General features: G+C 41.7%; 2 protein-coding genes across 4 annotated transcripts in view; both read right to left on the reverse strand.

The window, feature by feature from the left end:
• Positions 1–4470: 4470 nt before the first annotated feature.
• On the reverse strand, positions 4471–7924 carry LOC106602033 (cofilin-2). The gene is made up of 4 exons (XM_014194484.3): positions 7768–7924; positions 6272–6579; positions 6017–6093; positions 4471–5626 (listed from the first exon to the last, which is right to left on the reverse strand). Exons 1-4 carry the CDS (start codon positions 7768–7770, stop codon positions 5514–5516), a joined length of 501 nt encoding a protein of 166 aa, XP_014049959.1. The 5' UTR covers positions 7771–7924; the 3' UTR covers positions 4471–5513.
• A 205-nt stretch (positions 7925–8129) lies between these two features.
• The window catches only part of LOC106602003 (bromodomain adjacent to zinc finger domain protein 1A), a 46721-nt gene continuing 35541 nt past the window's right edge, over positions 8130–19309 (reverse strand). For 2 of the 3 annotated variants that reach the window (XM_014194448.3, XM_014194456.3), the window contains exons 22-26: positions 14316–14506; positions 13853–14193; positions 11396–11577; positions 9416–9503; positions 8130–9232 (exon numbers count right to left, since the gene is read on the reverse strand). In XM_014194448.3, coding sequence (XP_014049923.2) covers positions 9060–9232; positions 9416–9503; positions 11396–11577; positions 13853–14193; positions 14316–14506 — 975 coding nt within the window. In that variant the 3' untranslated portion in view covers positions 8130–9059. The remainder of the gene's footprint in view (positions 9233–9415; positions 9504–11395; positions 11578–13852; positions 14194–14315; positions 14507–19309) is intronic. The other variant, XM_014194462.3, reaches the window with a different exon arrangement.

Genomic DNA, 19309 nt, shown 5'->3' on the forward strand with positions numbered 1-19309 from the left:
CAACTGCTTTAAGGATTTTTCCCCTTTGTAAGATTAACAAACTTAGGCATTGCATTCCAACAACAAATTATGAACCTTCCCACCATGCATAACTGACCAAATTATGAAAGACAAGCATTGTTATTTAGATTTCCGTAAAGTGGGTGTGGAAAAGCTGAAAGAATTATTGTTGTATATCAACTTGGATAGAAAATGACTGAGGATGATAGCGGACTGTATTGCCACTCCTATTGGCCATCTCTTCAATCTAAGCCTACAGGAAAGTGTGTGCCCTCAGGCCTGGAGGGAAGCAAAAGTCATTCCGCTACCCAAGAATAGCAAAGCACCCTTTGCTGGCTCAAACAGCTGACCAATCAGCTTGCTACCAACCCTTAGTAAACTTTTTTTTTTAAATGGTGTTTGACCATATACAATGCTATTTCACAGTAAACAAATTATCAAATTATTTTCAACACGCTTATAGGGAAGGGCACTCAATATGTACGGCGCTTGCACAAATGACTGATGATTGGCTCAATATTATACCCGTCCGCTACCACAGCAAGTGAAATCACTGCAACACTTAGAGCTGCAGTCAGTCTTACAATGGGTGGTAAGTAGTAAGCTACCCCTAAGTATTTCAAAAACTAAAAGCATTTTTTTTCATACAAATCATTCACAAAACCCTAAACCTCAACTAAATCTTGTAATGAATAATGTGGAAATTGAGAAAGTTGAGGTGACTAAACTGCTTGGTGTAACCCTGGATTATAAACTGTCATGGTCAAAACATATTGACACAACGGTAGCTAAGATGGGGAGAGGTCTGTCTGTAATAAAGAGCTGCTCTCCTTTCTTCACATCGCTATCAACAAAACAAGTCCTACAGGCCCTAGTTTTATCGCACCTGGACTTCTGCCCAGTCATACGGTCAAGGGCCATAAAGAGAGACATAAGCAATAAAGCAGCACGGCTGGCCCTTAAATGTACTCTGAGAGCCAACATCAATGGCATGCATGTCAACCTCTCCTGGATCAAAGTAGAGGAGAGATTGATTGCATCACTACTTGTCTTTGTGAGAGATATTGACATGCTGAAAGCACTGAGCTGTCTGTTCAAATGACTAGCACACAGCTCAGACACCCATGCAAAACCCACAAGACATGCCACCAGGGGTCTCTTCACAGTCCCCATGTCCAGAACGGACTCTGGAAAACGCAGAGTATTACCGGTACATGGAACTCATGCAGTAAAATCAGATTAAAAAAAAAACCCTGATAAACTACACCTTATTGAATAATGCAGACTGTGAGACACACAGGCATATGCATACAGACACACATGCCAGCAAACACACTCTACACATGTATGTATGGTGGTGTTATTAATGTTGTATGTTGTAATGTTATATGTAGTTTTATTGAATTTTTGCCTTATTTGTTTGGACTCCAGGATGATTGATGGGAATCCTTAATAAATACAAATACTCCTTCTCTTGGAGCTATATCGTTGTGGTATGATTTTTGGTCTGTGTGCTGTTTCCATTGGATTTAAATACATAAAGCCTGGTGTGTATATATAACGAACACTAGACGGCACTAAACTCACACAATGATAATAATCTTTGATTAACAGTCTATGTGCAAATTATGGGTTGGTGACGCCATGGTATTACCATGTAATAAACTAAAAATATATTTTAGCTTTCTTACCTTGAAAGTAATATTTGAAATATTCATTATATTAAAGGGGCAATCAGCAGTTTCTACATTCATTGATTCTTAAAGAAAATAACTTCTAAATGCCTCATCAGTTTAGTTTAACTGTCGTACTCCATCTGAGTCCAAAATATCAGCTTGTTTTATTCCAGTGTTTGACAACAAAGTAAATGTAAACAGTGTTTAGCCATAAAAACATTTTTAACTGTAATTTGTATATCATGGATGGTTAGTCTTGGATCCATAGCTCTGTCTAGGAATTTGAGAGTGATTACATTTCTCCCGCCCCATCCCTCAGCTTTTTACTTAAACAGTGGCGGGGAACCGCTTTGTTATTGTTTAAAGTGCTGATTGACCCTTTAACTTTCTGTGATGCAATTATACAAAACAACCCCAATGTAATGAATCAAATCAATTCTAGACTTGAGTGTAACTTAATCACAGCATCAACATGGCTTGTTGTTTTGACATAGTGCAGAACTGTGACAACACTAATTGTTGCTTCATAACGATACATAACAGTTTCACCTCCACAACTAGTCATATTACTATTATTACTACTTTCTATTACTTGGTAATATTTAGATTTTGTCATCTAGATTGTATACATGTACTGTACTGTTAAGGAGAGCTTGCAAGTAAGCATGTCACTGTACTGTTTACACCTGCAAGATCCTTTGCAGGTGACAAATAAACTTTGATTTGATCCACACACCTAGATACTGCAGGCCCTTTCATCATTACATCCCTGATGTTGTTTGACTATAATGATGTATGACTGTATCATATGATCATAACTCTGAATGACAAGCTACATGCGCTGGCTGGCTGTGCTCATCTTGTTAGTATGGAGAATCTTGTTGAGAGCAAGGAGAGGTCACTTGTTTATTTTCATCTTACTTGTCCAGGCACATATTCTGAGTTGACATGAATGACAGGCACTTTGTTTAACATGTGCATGAGGGTATATGGGCTTACATGTACTGTAGGTGTCTACATGAAGTGCTATGATAGAGACCACATTCTCAATTCAACACAGTATCTTTCATAGAGAGACACAGTAGGGAAACGTTAATGGAATTTTCCACTGAAGAGGAAAATAGTTATGATTTCATCTTTAATTGGCTCATTGACAAATGTATTGGATATATTGATTAGACTACTTAAAACTATTTTTAGACTAGTTAAGACCAACATAAATGATATGCCTGAGCATAGGATGCAGGGCTGGTTCCACAAGGCTATAGGATGCACTTGATGTGGCAGTGTGTAGAAGTTGAAAGTTCAACAAAAAGTCACAAAGTAAAATGAATAACCTGTATTGACCTTCCTGATAATATCCTCATACATCTTTATTTTATTATCGGCCCATTCACCACCCTCCCTCTTCGGAGGACAAAAGTAACTTAGTTACCCAATAGACATGTTTGTGTGACTTGCCCGTATAAGTTATACAGCAGTAGCCTTCAGACCAGTTTCATAACATTATTAAACGTTTAGTCCTTTAGCAGACGCTCTTATCCAGAGTGACTTACAGAAGCAATTAGGATTGCCTTGCTCAAGGGCATATGGCCAGATTTTCAACCTAGTCGGCTCGGGGATTCAAACCAGTGACCTTCTGGTTACTGGCCCAACGCTCTTAACCACTAGGTTACCTAACCATGACTAGTAGACTACAATGTTCTAGACACTGGGGACACCATTGGGTAATACTTGTTGCTCACTAAGTTGTAGCGTAGTCAGTCCAGACGGAGATACAATCAAGAGTTTGTTCGAAGTCTATTTGGTGTGACACCAACGCCAACCTACACCATATATTTCAGCTGTCACAGGACTGGGCCATCTGTTGCGTTAGATACTTCCCATAAGCAGGGGTTTACAACATCTTATAATAATACATCAAGGATTTGTGTTTTTTTCCATTCCCTTCTTTCCTATTCTGTTCCTTGAGTGTGAAAAGCATTCTTGGTAGCAAGCGGCAAGCGTGTGTACTTTAACTTGCTACTCTCCTCCTCTACCAGGGCTTCCCTTTCGTTGCTCTTTGGAAGCTTGTCCAGTTTTGCCATTTGTGGACAACGATGACAAGACACAAAAGCATGTGTTGGCCATAAATAGCTCTGACCAGCAGAGGATTGCTCACTGCCTGCAGATCAAATTCTCTACAGGCAGAAGGCAGCAGGCCTGGCCCCCAGCCCAGTTGCAGTAGAAGACAAACCACTCGCTCTTTCCTAGAAACACTTGGCCCTGTTCAAATGAAGGGACAAGGGCAGACCGGCGTGGCTGTTCATTGAAACTTAGATGGAGAGTATAAAAAGGTGCTTTGATTAATTTGGGAAACTGCAGTTCTCTAAGTTAAGGTTGAAAGAGCATTACATAAAAATATGATTGTCTATAAATATTTAAATGACATGTTTACAGTTCTCCAATTCACAATGACATACAGTATGATCAGAGGTTGGTCATTAAAGATTTGCTGTACTACAACAGAAATAGCCTTACTAGCTTGGCTTCACGCACAACAGTCTAGATATTAGATTTAAAAGCATCAGGGAAAAAACCTTATTAACATTTGGAGTTTCACACAGAAAATATAAATGTATAGAGCTGAAATTATTCCCAATTGTACACAATATATTTATACCAGAATGTTTCGTTAAGTTGTAGCTGCCCTCCTGAACAGAGCCCAGAAGATTGTCACTCACTAACTGCACCTGGTTTAATTGAATAAAACACTAACCAAGGCAATATAGCATAACATAGCATATAGACCAGATCTTTCTATTTCCTGTTAGAGGAAATCATTAATGTATCTCTTTATTGCGTCTCAGCCCTCCTAATGAACAGATACACTCAGACAGACAACCCAGAACAGAAGACACTTCTTTCTATTATCTGCCACAAGGTTTTATTGCAAAGTGGCAACCTCCTCGCCCGATCTCAAAAACAATGTTCCACTTAATGCTCCAAATGCACATATTGCCATCTTTACTGATATTTTTGAATTATTTTGTTTAGTGTTTAAAAAAAAAACTGCAACCACCACCCCTCCTTTTTACGGTGGTGTACTGTACATTCAAATGAAAGTAAGGCGGCAATTGAACAGTCAAATACTCATCTGTTCTTGTCCATATGCATAACAGGAATGAAAACTGAGGTAACATCTCTAGTTGACATAAATATAGATATTCTTTATAGTTATTCGAAACTTTTTTGTCTCAACTCGTAGTGTATAAACAAAAAAGTGCTTCATATATGCATAGTCTATTACGTGTTTTGCCAGGTCGAATAACATATTGGATACGATAGAACACTTCAAATAAATAAGTCAGTCATATGAAAAACCTAATAATTGCAAAATACTTGCTTTTAGCTGTAACCTGGGCAGTGAATATGACTGTCAAGGCATTATAGAAAGCGTTCACATTTTCCTACTCTACTGAGCATCTAGTCATCACTGTTTAGGCGGCAAAGAATGCAAAAACAGTGCTAAACTTTGTTTTGGGAGTGTTATTAATCTCAGGTAGTGTGGTGCTGCTGTACATATTTGTTTGGCAAAACACCTGATGAGTGAACATTCCTCGAAGGTAAAAAAAAAAAAAAAAACTACCAGGATTTTTTTTTGAAGAAGTCAGCTGGCAAAATAAACTTGTAGGCTTTTGCATATGTTAATGAGATCTCCTTTGTGCGAAAAAAATAATAATAATAAAAACTGAAAAAAATACAAGCCTACAGCTTATTCCTTTAGGATCAAATTACATAGACACAACTGCTAAGGTGAAAGCGTCTGGAATCCAGATGGCACGTAGTATTTCCCGTTTACAATGGTAACCCTTCGAGTGATACCACCACGTTTCCCCCCAACTTGTCTGCCAGGGTGGCGCGGTCCTGGATGTCGTCTAATCCGTTGACTTGCCATTCGTGTTTGATACCTGAAAGAAAGGGATGTATAGAGCTGATTGCCATCCATTTTATACTGTGTCGTGTTGAATACTAACAAGGCCCTTTCAATAATTGCAGGGGTGTCGGAGGGAATTTTGTTTTGACACCACACATTTTCTAAACTTTCTATGGGGTTCAAATTGAATGGGGTTTTGAATAAGTTCAAAAGCTATAGCCATGAAACTTTTATAGAACATAGATAGGGAAAGACAACTTATTTCGGTTTTTAAAAAAAAGTCTAAATAGTTCTAACAAGATAGTTGACTATAAGTTAACCGTTTAGACTATGCTAATTCACCTGAACAAATGACTGAGCACGATCATACAGTATCAGGTCAAACATACAGGAATAGCAGTTTGATATAGCCATTGTCACTCACCTGTGAACTTCTTTTTAATGGCATCTTTAGAGCTAGCGTAGATCATCTTGCTTTTCAAGGGAGCACCCTCAGGTGCCCTGGAAGGAGGGAAACAATTTAATAAGACTAATAACGTCCTTATTCCATTGTAATCCATACCACACAAATGAAAGTAGCAGTTATTTTACCCAAAGTCCAAGACCGTGCTTCTCAAACTTTTTTATACCTGGGGCCACCGAGCTATGGTTCTCCTTACATTACAACACTCAAACGTACCAAAATATAAATACCAGGTCTTCTTTCTTGGATTCTTTTGTTTCGTATGTGGCATCGTATAAGCCGTATCTGCAATCGTTGAGAGGTAGAAGCTTGACGAAGCATGCGTATGGGTCGTCCACCGACTCCCCAATGTCACCAACCAGAATCCACTTGCCCTCTTCCACAACAATCTTCTTCTTGTCATCGCTGAGGCAAAACAGCACAGCCTTTTTACGTTTTTTTACATCTTCGGTAGAGGATGACTTCCTGACTTTCATGTCATTGAAGACCTTGATGACTTCATCGTTGACAGTGACACCAGAGGCCTGCGGAAAGAGGGGGGAATGAAATGGCAGCCTTCAATATGGTCGTGCCCTGTTCAATAGCTAGTAAACACAGGGCACAATGCTGCTAAGACGCTACAGTTATTGTCATGTCCCTTTATTATGTGGACATTGAATCTAGACCCATAGCTAAACAGCATGGGGATGAGAAATACTTTCCCTGGGGGTCTTTATTAGAAGGTATAAGAAAAGCAAACATTTACACATACAGTATGTAGCTATAGCATTAGCTACCGATACGAGTCATGCAGACAGAATAACAAGTGACTGCAGCATTGATCATAGCCTTCCTTTCCGTTGACACTCATTTACAATGAATCAACACTACCTGCCAGCACACCTGCTGAGTCATTTTGCATGCCACATAGGCTATGTCAGCTGGCCAAAGTGTTCCATCAATAGCGATGATAATTCGACCAGAAAATCAATCCATGGCAATTGGACATTCCAACACTGTGGTGTACTGACTATTAACCCTCTATCACAAAAGTGCACGAGACTCGCTGACCACTGAGTGACCACCGCACTAGCAACTGTCAGAGAATAAGACCTGAAACTAGCCAGCACTGTGTCCAGCAACCTTTTGCATGTGTCAAGGCCCACTGCAGCAAACTAGCTAGTATGGGAACACACGCGTGGAAATCCGCATGGGCGCATTATTAGCTTGACTCGAGTGCAATCAAACAGCACAGGAGCCATGTAAGACCATTTCAAGTTACCTAGTTCTAATAACCAGCTAGCTACAGAAGAAGCTTATAGCGTAGAAATTATGATTGCCAGCAGGTTTGGTTTTAACGTTAGCTAGAAGCCAACTTGTCTTCAATAGCTGAAAGTTTAGCTAACGGGCAGTAGAGCGATTACCGTTAGACAGAGGACTGCGCTATAATTAAATTAAAATGGCCGCCTTAGGCTGCAGGCCTTGCAGCAATCCTAAACTGGAACTGATTTTAGAAATTAAATAACAGTATATTATTTAACTTGAAACAAACTTAGTAGCTACAGCTAATCACTATGGAATGTCCAAAGCAACTATAACCAGCAATCAAACATTGGTATGCAAGCAAGCAACGTTTTTCGAAAACAGCCCAGTGGAACAAAGTTACAAAAAGTTATATCTACACCGAACTAGAAAACTACCTAACATCTAGCTAGAAAAGTAAAGGATTTTACCATGTTGTCCGATCGTCGGTCCTGTGATTATGTGGGTAAATAGATATGGTAATGTTTGGACGAGCCGACCGGGTGTGTGGGACTGGGAGAGCGGGGGAGAAAGGTGTTGGTAAGGGGCGCGCCGGTATGAGCCAGTGCACTTGCAGCGGGCGGGATCAGGAATGGGATAGGAGGAATTCATCCTGTGACATACTGATGACAATGAAGCTCAGCAAGGACTTGCGGACTTCTACACTCAACTCAGGCAGCGTTATAAGTTATTTTTCTAACCCTACTAAAAAAATGTACACCTACCCTAAAAACAATACGGCTCACAATTATTTAGAAGACATTGGCAACAAAAGTGAGAGATGACCAAGAAATATTAAACAAAGCCAATTTATTTTTATATATAGGAAAATGTACACGATAGCAAATACAAAGTAGAGGTGACAGTTAGGGGGACAACACTCAGTATTTAGACCCTATCCCAAACAGTTTCTAAAGACTCAACATAAAACTAGGCCATAATTCTTTACAAAAACATGTTCTATAGAAATATTATAAATAAAGTTATTGCATTCAAAACTAAATAAATAACCAATGAATGATAAGAAATAAGGGACATATTGGTTTCCAGTGTAGTGTTTCACTGAAAGATGGGAACCTGAAACAGCTGATGTAAAATATGTTCAATATTATGAAACTAAAATTAAACTGTCCATATTAAGTTTCAATACTTAATTCACCTAAATCAACTGAAGTAGTCACATACAAAAAAGTATGTGCACAAAAATAGTAGTCTAGGAATGCTGCCAATATACAAAAAATAAATGCACTGTTGAAACCTGGTTTCAAACGACAATTTGTTTACCCTGAGTGAATACGAATAGATAGGCTTTGTTTTGAAATTTTCAGTGCAAATACTTTCACAGCGATATAGTTGTTCCTGCCTTATCTTGAGAGGGTATGATATTAACACTTCCAAAATGGTTTGGGACTGTTCAGACTTTACAATGCATGGTCATACTCACTAGAAACAAAATGGAAGAAAACAGAACGAAACGGAGGGACTACCTGAATTATGACCATGTATTTATATTGATGTGTGTATTTTCTGTCATTCAGGGCTCATCTGTAAAAGAGACCTTGGTCTCAGCATGACTCCCTGATAAAATAAAGGTTTGAAAAAAGAAGAAAAGAAAAAAAGAAGAAAAGTTTCCAATAACAAAACTTAGTTTTTTGTCGCAAAACTAATGAAACGCTTGCAGCGGTGTGCATGAATACGTCTCAGTAGTTTCAGTCAGTCAGCTTTACATCCGGGGCCGCTTCTGTGGAGGAGTGGTCCGGTCTGCCAGCCCCAGATTAGAGACTTCTGAGTTGAAGAAGGCTTGGAGCCTTGCTCCTGCTTTAGCTTCATTCGTGTGCCGAGGGTTGTATTGTAAACAGTTGGCAAACATGAGCTCCACGTCCTCAATGTACTCCGCTGTGAGATAGGAGGGGGAAAATGATGATCAGAAATCATTTCAAATCTGGTGTGCAGGACCATGACCGCATAAAACTTGTTTTCCATGTTGATACATTTTTTTATTCAATATACAGTAAACAAGGAGATGGTTCAAGCCTTTTAATTTGTGTTGGTTTAGGTAAAAGCAAAACATCAACTTACAAGCTGTTTTATATTCACAGTTGTTGACCTTTTCTCTGATAGTGCTCAGAGCTATGGGTCTTTTGATAATGTCGAAGTAGTCTGGAACCTGCAGAAGTGAGGACAGATAAATCAGAGGGGTATACAAGTAACCGCCCGACTAATCAAATAAACATTTATTTGTCACGTGCCCGCAAATATAGAAAATACGCTGTAGTTAAATTTTTTGTGTGTCTTTTTTGCCTCAGTGGATCAACGTGAACTTTTTCTGCCCAAGTTTCCAAAAGCATTAGGGAGATTGATGTGCATTTGCTGCCCGTACAGTTAATTCCAGTGTCTACCTGCCAGCAAAAAATCTTTTCCACTGTGTGTGCACGTGCGTAGGCTACCTGCCCCTCCCGAAGCATAGTCTACTAGCCTACTATTGACGTTACAAACCTGATTCAGTTTTAATTAAACAATGGATTAACTTTTTCAACACTAGTTAAGGATACTATAGTTATGTTTCACATAAGATGTATTAACTACAAAAAGGTAAGACATGTTTAAAGGTGTATATGTAGAAATCGCCCTGCCATTTCCTGGTTGATAAAATTCTAATTCCAGTTTATGTGACAAAACAAGCATGTATAATGTAGAGTCATTGTACCATAACCAAAAATATTATATTTCCTGCTGTTTGAAGCTGGGGTAGAAAACCGGGTTGCCTAAAAAAAAAGGTGATCGCAGCTTTAGTTCTGGTGCCGCTCTGCACACTCAAGCTTGTTAGCTTGCTAGTTTTGGGCCAACATTAAACTAACACTGAAGACATTCAAAGTTCCTTCATAGAAGCCAGTCCTCCGTAGGTATAATTCTACGGGCCTATTTCAGATAATGCATGTCATAACAATAAGATGCCCAGCGCTTCATAGCAGGCCTTCTCCCTCAAACTTTCTCACTTTCTCCCCACCTGCTTTAGTCTGTTACCTCTTCTGCCCCATACTAGCATGTAAACTATAACTTTGGCCCACAGCATAAAAAAACTGCTCTATTCACAGTACTTGGTGAAGTAATTTAATGTCAAGCTAAATGTTGTTTCAAAAGGAAGGTTTCAAAAGGAACTTCATACTTTATTTTGCTGGTTGGAAAAGTGGAATGAAAAAAGATATATATATATATATATTCTGTTCCGAACGAAACGACTGGAAAATACATTTGGTTCCAACACCTGCTACATAGTAAGATCAATGCCAGGCAGCTAACTTACCAAAATATAGTGAAATAACTAAATGTTTTAGATGAGCATGAAATGGGAATGGTCTAATTGACCCAACAACTAGGACCTTCCCTCAAATACATAAAAAAATACATAACACGGTTTTAAAAATATATACATTTGGGATTGTTTATACAGATCTATAAGGATGCATAAATAGAAACGCGCAGTAAGATGCCAGAAGACAACTGATGCATATGGGGATATTTTGTATTTCTCTCTGACATTCAGAAACTGACCTACGGACCTATAGTCGAGGAATCAAAGAAATTGGACTTGGCTTGGGAAGTAATCTTATACAATGCGTGACTCTCGCCATCAATTGATCTATTCACTTTTAGTAAAAGACAATATGAATAATTAAATTGAGGGTCCATATAAATGATAGAACATTTGGTAGCGGAATAACATTTGGGGAAATGGGGTCTAGATTTATTTTCCTTATCCATTATTATATCATTGAATAGCCTAAATATAAGATGTCATGATTCTTGTTAAACTACATTGAATTCTGTTTAAAAACAAACAATTACAATGTGGAAAAAAGGGGGGCCCTGGGAAAAAAGATTGGAAACCCCTGAGTTAGATAGTAGGCGTCCCTAGTGAGGTAGCTAGTTGTATTCCAAGTGTATTCATAGGAGTGCTGCCTGTGTGTGGGTGTGTCTTTAAATGCATGCGCGCATATGCGTTTCTCTGTGAGCCAGGCTGGAACGGATAGAAATGTACCTTTAAAAGTCATGCATTACCTGTATCCTGGACACCAGCTTCATGAAGGGCCAGCTGTCTTCATGTCTGACAAGCTCTACGGTCAGGTGCTCGCAGGCAGACAGTTCATGGACTCCCAGGTTCCTCCCTGAGCTGCGGCGACTGGACGAAGAACCTGAGACCGAGGGAGTCAGGACCAGCTTGGGCTTGGGGGAGACCTCTGCTGGAGAAACAGAGAAGATGTAGCCGATTGTGAATATCAAAGATGTGCACTGTGTGAGAAAAACAGAAAATGACTCAACTAGAAGGAAGTTGTGTAACTTAAAACACCCCCTGAGGATTTTCAAGCGCTACAGCGCCTTCAGAAAGTATTCACACCCCTTAACCTTTCACATTTTGTTGTGTTACAGCCTGAATTTGTTAAATGGAGATTATGTGTAAACCAGTGAGACAATATCCCATAACGTAAAATTAATCCCATAATATAAATTAATAAAAAATGAACAGCTAAAATGTCTAGAGTTGATAAGTATTCAACCTCTGTTATGGCAAGCCTAAATAAGTCCAGGAGTGAAAACATAAGTTGCATGGACTCAGTGTACGACTACCTCATCCCTGTACCCCAAATATACAATTATCTGTAAGGTCCCTCAGTCAAAACATGAATTTCAACCAAAGGCCAGGCAAAGAGCACCTATCGGTAAATTAGATAAGATAAAATGAATTACATTTTGGACAGTGCATTAACACACCCAGTCACTACAATGATGCAGGCGTCCTTCCTAACTCCGTTGACGGAGAGGAGGAATTTCAGGGATTTCAACATGAGGCCAATGGTGACTTTAAAACAGTTAGTTTATTGGCTGTGATAGGAGGGGGAAAAAAACAACGTTTAACGTTCGAGTGGCCTTAGTTTTTACTTAAAATCGTCTTAAAGATCAATGGCGACATGAAAATTGCATCCAGGTGTGCAAAGCACTTAGACTAAACCAGAAAGACTCACAGCTATAATTGCTGCCAAATGTGATTCTAACATGTATTGACCCAGGTGTGTGAATTAAGGCGATATATTGAATGAATTCAAATGTATGTTTTTGTGCGATATTCCAAATGCCTGTATTGCAATAGTAACGTTTTTAGTTTTGTTTTTATGAGTGTTTATGTCCGCTAGTTCTTATGTCTTTTTGGTCGTCTCCTTCGCTCCTTCTGTTCGCCTTCTCATTTACACCAGATATCTGTATATAATGACAAGATGCCCATGTCTCTCCATAGCAATGGGAGCCATTGTTCCAGAGGCGGGAAGGTAGGTGACAAGCTTAGGGCCAAAATAAACCTATAGAAACACATTGGGATTTTAGCTAGAGTGAACTATTTCGCTTCGCTTCTTGCTCTCCGTACACACAGTAAGAGAAGTTAACCTTTCTAACAAAAGCCTTTGAATTGCTCAGATTGCGCACAGCAGACACTCCTAAAACAGGAGTATATTAATGAACATTGATTCTGGAAAATATATGTTGTTGGTGCGTCACACTGTGGTACCACCTACCGCTAGCAGCATTTTAGCCAAAGACTTATACTAGCTGTGTTTTATAAAATGTGCAATAAGCATAAAACAAATAGAAGGAATTGGCAACTCTCGCATTCTGAGAAATAAGGTAGGCAGCTTGATTTCAACATCTGAACAAAGTGGACAGGCTAGCATGCTGTTCAAATAGTTGGAGAATGACAGAAGGGTGTGTTCATAATTAAAACTGTAAATAGCTAGCAAATTGATCCAAGATGGCTAAACTTGAAATAAAGATTCCTATAAAGATTAGCTGGATACTCACTAGCACGTGGGCTTGTTCTTAAGAGACTGTTTATGAGACCTGTGTTCATTTTCTATTATGCCTGCTACAAGAAGTGAATGTGCATTATGCATGGTTCTGGTTAAATCTGTAACAAAAAGGACATTTTCATAGATATGAAAGCCTGATTGATCAGTGATTGCAAAAAAGCAGGTTAAACTATTTTGATAAAATAATTAGTCTTTTGACTGCGGAAGGCTTATATTAAGCACAAGTATAATTTCACAAGCCATGTATTCATTACACTGCATTTCAGTCAGAAATAATATATCTGACCTTTAATTGTACAACAAAGCTTACTTGGAGAAAAATAAATAAATTGTGAAAATCGGCCATAAGTTGTAAAAAAAATTCAACAAATATGATTTAGGCCATATCGGCAGCCCTATTGTGAATACTTATGTAACAGATTTCTGAATTTCATTTTTAATACATTTGCAAATATTTCTAAAAACACATTGACTTAGTCATTGTGGGGTAATTTGTGTAGAGGTGAGACATTTTTTATATTTAACCCATTTTGAATTCAGGCTGTAAAGCCACAAAATATGGAATAAGTCAAGGGGTATGAATACTTTCTGAAGGCACTATACATGACAAAATTAACATTCAATACTTCTGTACAGAAACATTTGGCAGAACCGGTCTTACCGGAGATGGATCTTCTACGAGAGTCTGCCTGAGAGGGAGATGGAGTAGGCTGGCTGCTTGTCCTGCTGGAGGTACCGCTGGAGGCCAGTATCTCGTGACTGAGCCGAGAGCTGACTCTGCTGCCTGGCCGTGGTGGGCGTCTGCCGTTGGAGACTGGGGTGGGCTTCTTCCCTGAGGACTTGGCGGAGGCTCCCTTCCCGGCCGAGAGGGCCTGTTTGGGGGTAGTCTGCTGGCTCCGGGGAGTGGAATGACTTGAGCTGCTGGTGGTCCTGCTATTTGACCGACTGCCTTTGGTAGTAGGCACAGGAGGTTTCACAGCAGTCCGGCCCTTTTTAGTGACACTATAGGAGAAGAGGGAGACTGAATTGAGGAAGGGAAACTTCAGATATGAATACGCAATGTTTTGGTTTTAAGGTAATTTACTATCAACACAATTACAAGTATAGTGACGCTCAAAACGCACCTCTTCTCTTCTTCCTCGGTCTCCTCCTCCGATTCCTCTTCCTCCGATTCTTCTTCCACTTCATCCTCAGACTCCTCCTCTTCCTCCACTTCTTCCTCAGAGTCGACAGAGGAGCGTTGGCGGGAGGTGAGGCGGTTGGCTCGCCGTTTGGGACGGCACTCCGGGCAGAACCAGTCCCCTTCTGGGACAGCCTGGACAACATAGATAGAGAGCAAAGGAGAGGTTTAGATATGTAACTATCAGGACATTTTTAACAATATATCGTATCGACAATGTCGCAATATTATTTTGGCCCTAGTTGGCTGTACCTGCACCCAAACTCCACTTTTTTACTTCATAGCTTGTCTTCCATCTTTTTAAATAGAGATGGAATTTGTTTGGCACTTATTTCGATGACTGACCAAAACGTAACGTTATGACTAACTATTATTGCCTTTCAGTCAGTCAACTTCGGTAAAACATACTATGGGGATCCGAACTCGCACGACTTCGGTTGAAGGCTCTACAATCACGCCTGACAAGGCCGATGAAACCCGTGCCTCGCTGGATGTGCCGCCTTCCACGAGCGAAAAGCGCGAGGCTCAGTTTCATTCCTTTAATTTAAGGCCCCTCTTCACCAAGCCCAGGAATGGGTGGTGCGGGACCAAAACAGGTGTTGTACCTTGTTTCCCTCCTTCAGGGAACCATAGTTATAGTCATAACATTACATTCTCTCTGTCAGTCAACTTCAGTACAACATACTACGGGGAAATAGTCACCCCCCAAGCCAACCCCAACTGATACTAAATTAAACGGCCCATGGCAGACAACCCAGACCTGACCACGCGAGATGCGGGTATAGTGATTATGGAGCGCTGCCTTGTGACTTTCCCCTGACCCAGCTGTAAACACACTGTGCTTTACTGGGAGCAGTGACATCCAAGCGACAAAACCTCAAAAGTGTGCAGTGATGCTCAAAAATAACTCCGATAGTTGACCCTTTAAAACAACGACCACAACGCTGCCAGACCCATGGTGGAGAGGGCGCGTACACCGCTAGGTAATGCTTGCCTCTTGCTGCTATATGCCATCGAGATAGCCGCCACAATCCACTATCCAGCTGGAGAGACGCTGCTTAGAGAACGCCCTTCCACAAACTGAGTACAGGAAGGGTGTACGGATAACGCAGAGGTTCCCAATATGTTTGGCCGAGGCCAAAGCCATGAGCAGGTAGGTTTTGTTGTAGGGGATCTTCAGATCCACCGACTTCAGAGGCTCAAAGGGGGCCCGCACAATGCCTCCAAAACCAGCGAGACCGGTCAGAGATCACACACACACACACACTTCAGGAACCGCACCACCAGGAAGCGCCCAGTGAGGCCCAATTCCCACATGACACTCAGACAGCAGCCATGTACACGTAAAGCAGAGAATGCTTGAAAAGGTCATGTAGAAACATAAGGATGCCCCTTATAAAGCACCGAAAAGGAACAAGTCCTTTATCTTGGCACCAGAGTTCAAATGCTGGCCACTTATACCCATACAGTCCTCTCGTGGGGGGTGCCCTTGTAGACGGAATGGTAGCAATAACCTCCGGAGGTAAACCTCTAGCCCAAAGGAACAAAATCTCTGGCATCGCTTGCCAATCCTGCCCGGGCGCCTGGGACAACAGGCGGGGGAGCATTAAACATGGACAAGCTTCCAACATGTGTTGTGCTGCCATGAGACTATAGCCTGCATGAAGCCCGGCCCCTTTACGGGCACAGGGGGCTCTGGCAATGGCTGACGTAGTATCCCGTTGGTCAAACGTGGGGGAACTTGTCACAGTAGTGTTTTTGCGGAGGGACGCACTTGTCAATCAGATATGTGCCAAGGTAATAGCTAACTCGCCTCGGCAAATTAGCCAACCTGGCTAGCATGCTTTGCAGCGCTCGTTTAGCTAGCCCGATCTCGAAAGTCGATGTAGGACCAGATCACCGAGGTGGGACCGGATCCTTCATCAACAAGTCTGGGAAGAGAAATAAGTTGTGCTTGACCGAGGCAGACAGGTGGCGGGGGTTACCCACCGAACCTGGCCGCTCTCACTCTTCAAAAAAACCTCCCGGAACTGGCCACAGAGCACACATTGCCAGGGTTGGGCGCGGGCAGCCACTCCATGCCCCACGCGCAGGCAGACAAGACATTTGCGCTGACCACCCCATCGGTCCCTGAAAAGGAAAGCCGAAGAATTCTACACGTCTTTCCAGGGAGTTTGTACACAGTATGTGGCAATGTGCACACGGACTGGTTCGAGCGAGAGCCGCCTGAGCGTCCTCCAAGCAGAGAAACTACACAGAGCGTGAGTATCTTTCAGAAAAATGCTATAACCCTGACAGGGGGCATGACCCCAAACCCGGCTTAGCCATCGTCGTCTGTCAATTTCTTAGCCATCTTACTCATTGCACTAACAAACTGAAGAATAACAACAACAAAAATGATTACAAAACAAGTACAAGCTTCAGCACACAACATCCATGGGGTGAGCACAACCTACCACTATGGGACAGTTTAGTTGCAGCAATGCAAGACAGTCGTTTTCCATTTGTTTGTTTTAGCAGCGTGAATAGTTACTGTAAACAAGGTAAAGAGCGAAATAATTGAAGGAATGAATCTGAGCCTCACGCTTATCACCTGTGGAAGGCGGGGCTTCCAGCGAGGAGTGGATTTCATTGTCCTTGTCAGGCGTAATTGTAGATCATTCAACCGAAGTCTCGAGAGTGCCACTCCCCATAGTATGTTGTACCGAAGTTGACTGAGTGAAAGAACTCGTTTTCTCATGGCTCCTGTCTCTCTGCAGCAGACTTTTTTTAAAAGCTCTTTTTTCTCCCCAATTTTGTGGTATCCAATTGGTAGTAGTTACAGTCTTGTCTCATCGCTGCAACTTCCGTACGGACTCGGGAGAGGTGGAGGTCGAGAGCCATGCGTCCTCCGAAACAACCCAACCAAGCCGCACTGCTTCTTTTACATTTTTTTAAACATTTTTAGTCATTTAGAAGACGCTCTTATCCAGAGTGACTTACAGTAGTGAATGCATACATTTTTTTTCTTCTTCCTGTACTGGTCCCCCGTGGGAATCGAACCCACAATCCTGGCGTTGCAAACACCATGCTCTACCAACTGAGCCACACGGGCTCTTCTTGACACAATGCCCACATACATTTTAAAAGAAATTTCAAAAAGCCTACATATCAATACATACTGGTGGTGTAACGGACCATAGTTGATCACCCCCCGCGGTTCACCATGCATGTGAACCGCGGATCAATTGCAAAGTTCAACCATCATGGTGTGAAACACTTTTTAAAGTAATAATTCCCTAAATCTCAATGCAGAGTTGCACTGAAAAGATAAAGACAGATGCGTGCTGTGTTTTATTCTGAAGCCTGAAGGTTGATTTGAATTTTTTTTTTATAAAACAGTTGTGTGAACTGTTCTTGAGAACGGGGCATGTTGAATCCCAACGAATCAATCCTGGATGCTCGTGTTGCAAAAAGCAAAGAAAAAAGAGCAGTGACAGACATGGTTAGCGGAGGAGCTGAAGAACTGGAAAAACCTCCCGCTTCATTTAAGTCTCATGTATGGGATCACCATATTGAATCTGCAACCTGGGCTGGCAGCATTCTGGATCATCTAACTTCCGCGACGCATACAAAGCCCTCCCTCGCCCTCCTTTCAGCAAATCTGACCACGACTCCATTTTGTTGCTCCCAGCACATAGACAGAAACTAAAACAGGAAACGCCCCTGCTCAGGTCTGTTGAACGCTGGTCCGACCGATCGGATTCCATGCTTCAAGATTGCTTCGATCACGTGGACTGGGATATGTTCCGGATAGCCTCAGACAGCAACATTGATGTATACGCTGATTCGGTGAACGAGTTTATTAGCAAGTGCATCGGTGAAGTTGTACCCACGGTGACCATTAAAACCTTCCCCAACCAGAAACCGTGGATTGATGGCAGCATTCGCGCAAAACTGAAAGTGCGAACCACTGATTTTAATCATGGCAAGGTGACCGGAAACATGACCGAATACAAACAGTGTAGCTATTCCCTTCGCAAGGCAATCAAACAAGCTAAGCGTCAGTATAGAGACAAAGTAGAGTTGCAATTCAACGGCTCAGACACGAGACGTATGTGGCAGGGTCTACAGACAACCACGGATTACTAAAAGAAAACCAGCCCCATCGCGGACACCGACGTCTTGCAGACCTGAGTTTATAACTTCAAATTATTTTTCAAAAAGATGAGGATGTCTACATTGTTTGTGGAGAGGGTATCACTATTTCCTCTACCGTGGAGAACACCCTCTCGCTAGGAACTGAAGTGCCAGATAAATTAAACAACTTCTTTGCTCGCTTTGAGGACAATACAGTGCCACTGACACAGCCTGCTACCAAAACCTGCAGGCTCGCCTTCACCGTGGGCAATGTGAGTGAAACATTTAAATGTGCTAACCCTCGCAAGGCTGCCGGCCCAGACGGAATCCCTAGCCGCGTCCTCAGAGCATGCGCAGACGAGCTGGCTGGTGTGTTTACGGACATATTCAATCAATCCTTATCCCAGTCTGTTGTTCCCACATGCTTCAAGAGGGCCACCGTTGTTCCTGTTCCCAAGAATGCCAAGGTAACTGAGCTAAACGACTATCGCCCTGTAGTCATCATGAAGTGCTTTGAGAGACTAGTCAAGGATCATATCATCTTCACTCTACCTGACACCCTAGACCCACACCAATAGGTCCGCAGACGACACAGTCACACTGCCCTACCACCCAGGCAAGAGGAATGCCTATATGAGAATGCTGTTCATCGATTACAGCTCAGCATTTAACACCATAGTACCCTCCCTCCAAACTCATCATTAAGCTCGAGACCCTGGGTCTCGACACCGCCCTGTGCAACTGCGTCCTGGACTTCCTGACGAGCTGCCCCTAGGTGGTGAGGATAGGAAACAACATCTCCACCATGCTGATCCTCAA

The sequence above is a fragment of the Salmo salar genome, chromosome 01 (genome assembly GCF_965601325.2).
Source record: "Salmo salar chromosome 01, fSalSal1, whole genome shotgun sequence".
NCBI lineage: Eukaryota > Metazoa > Chordata > Actinopteri > Salmoniformes > Salmonidae > Salmo > Salmo salar.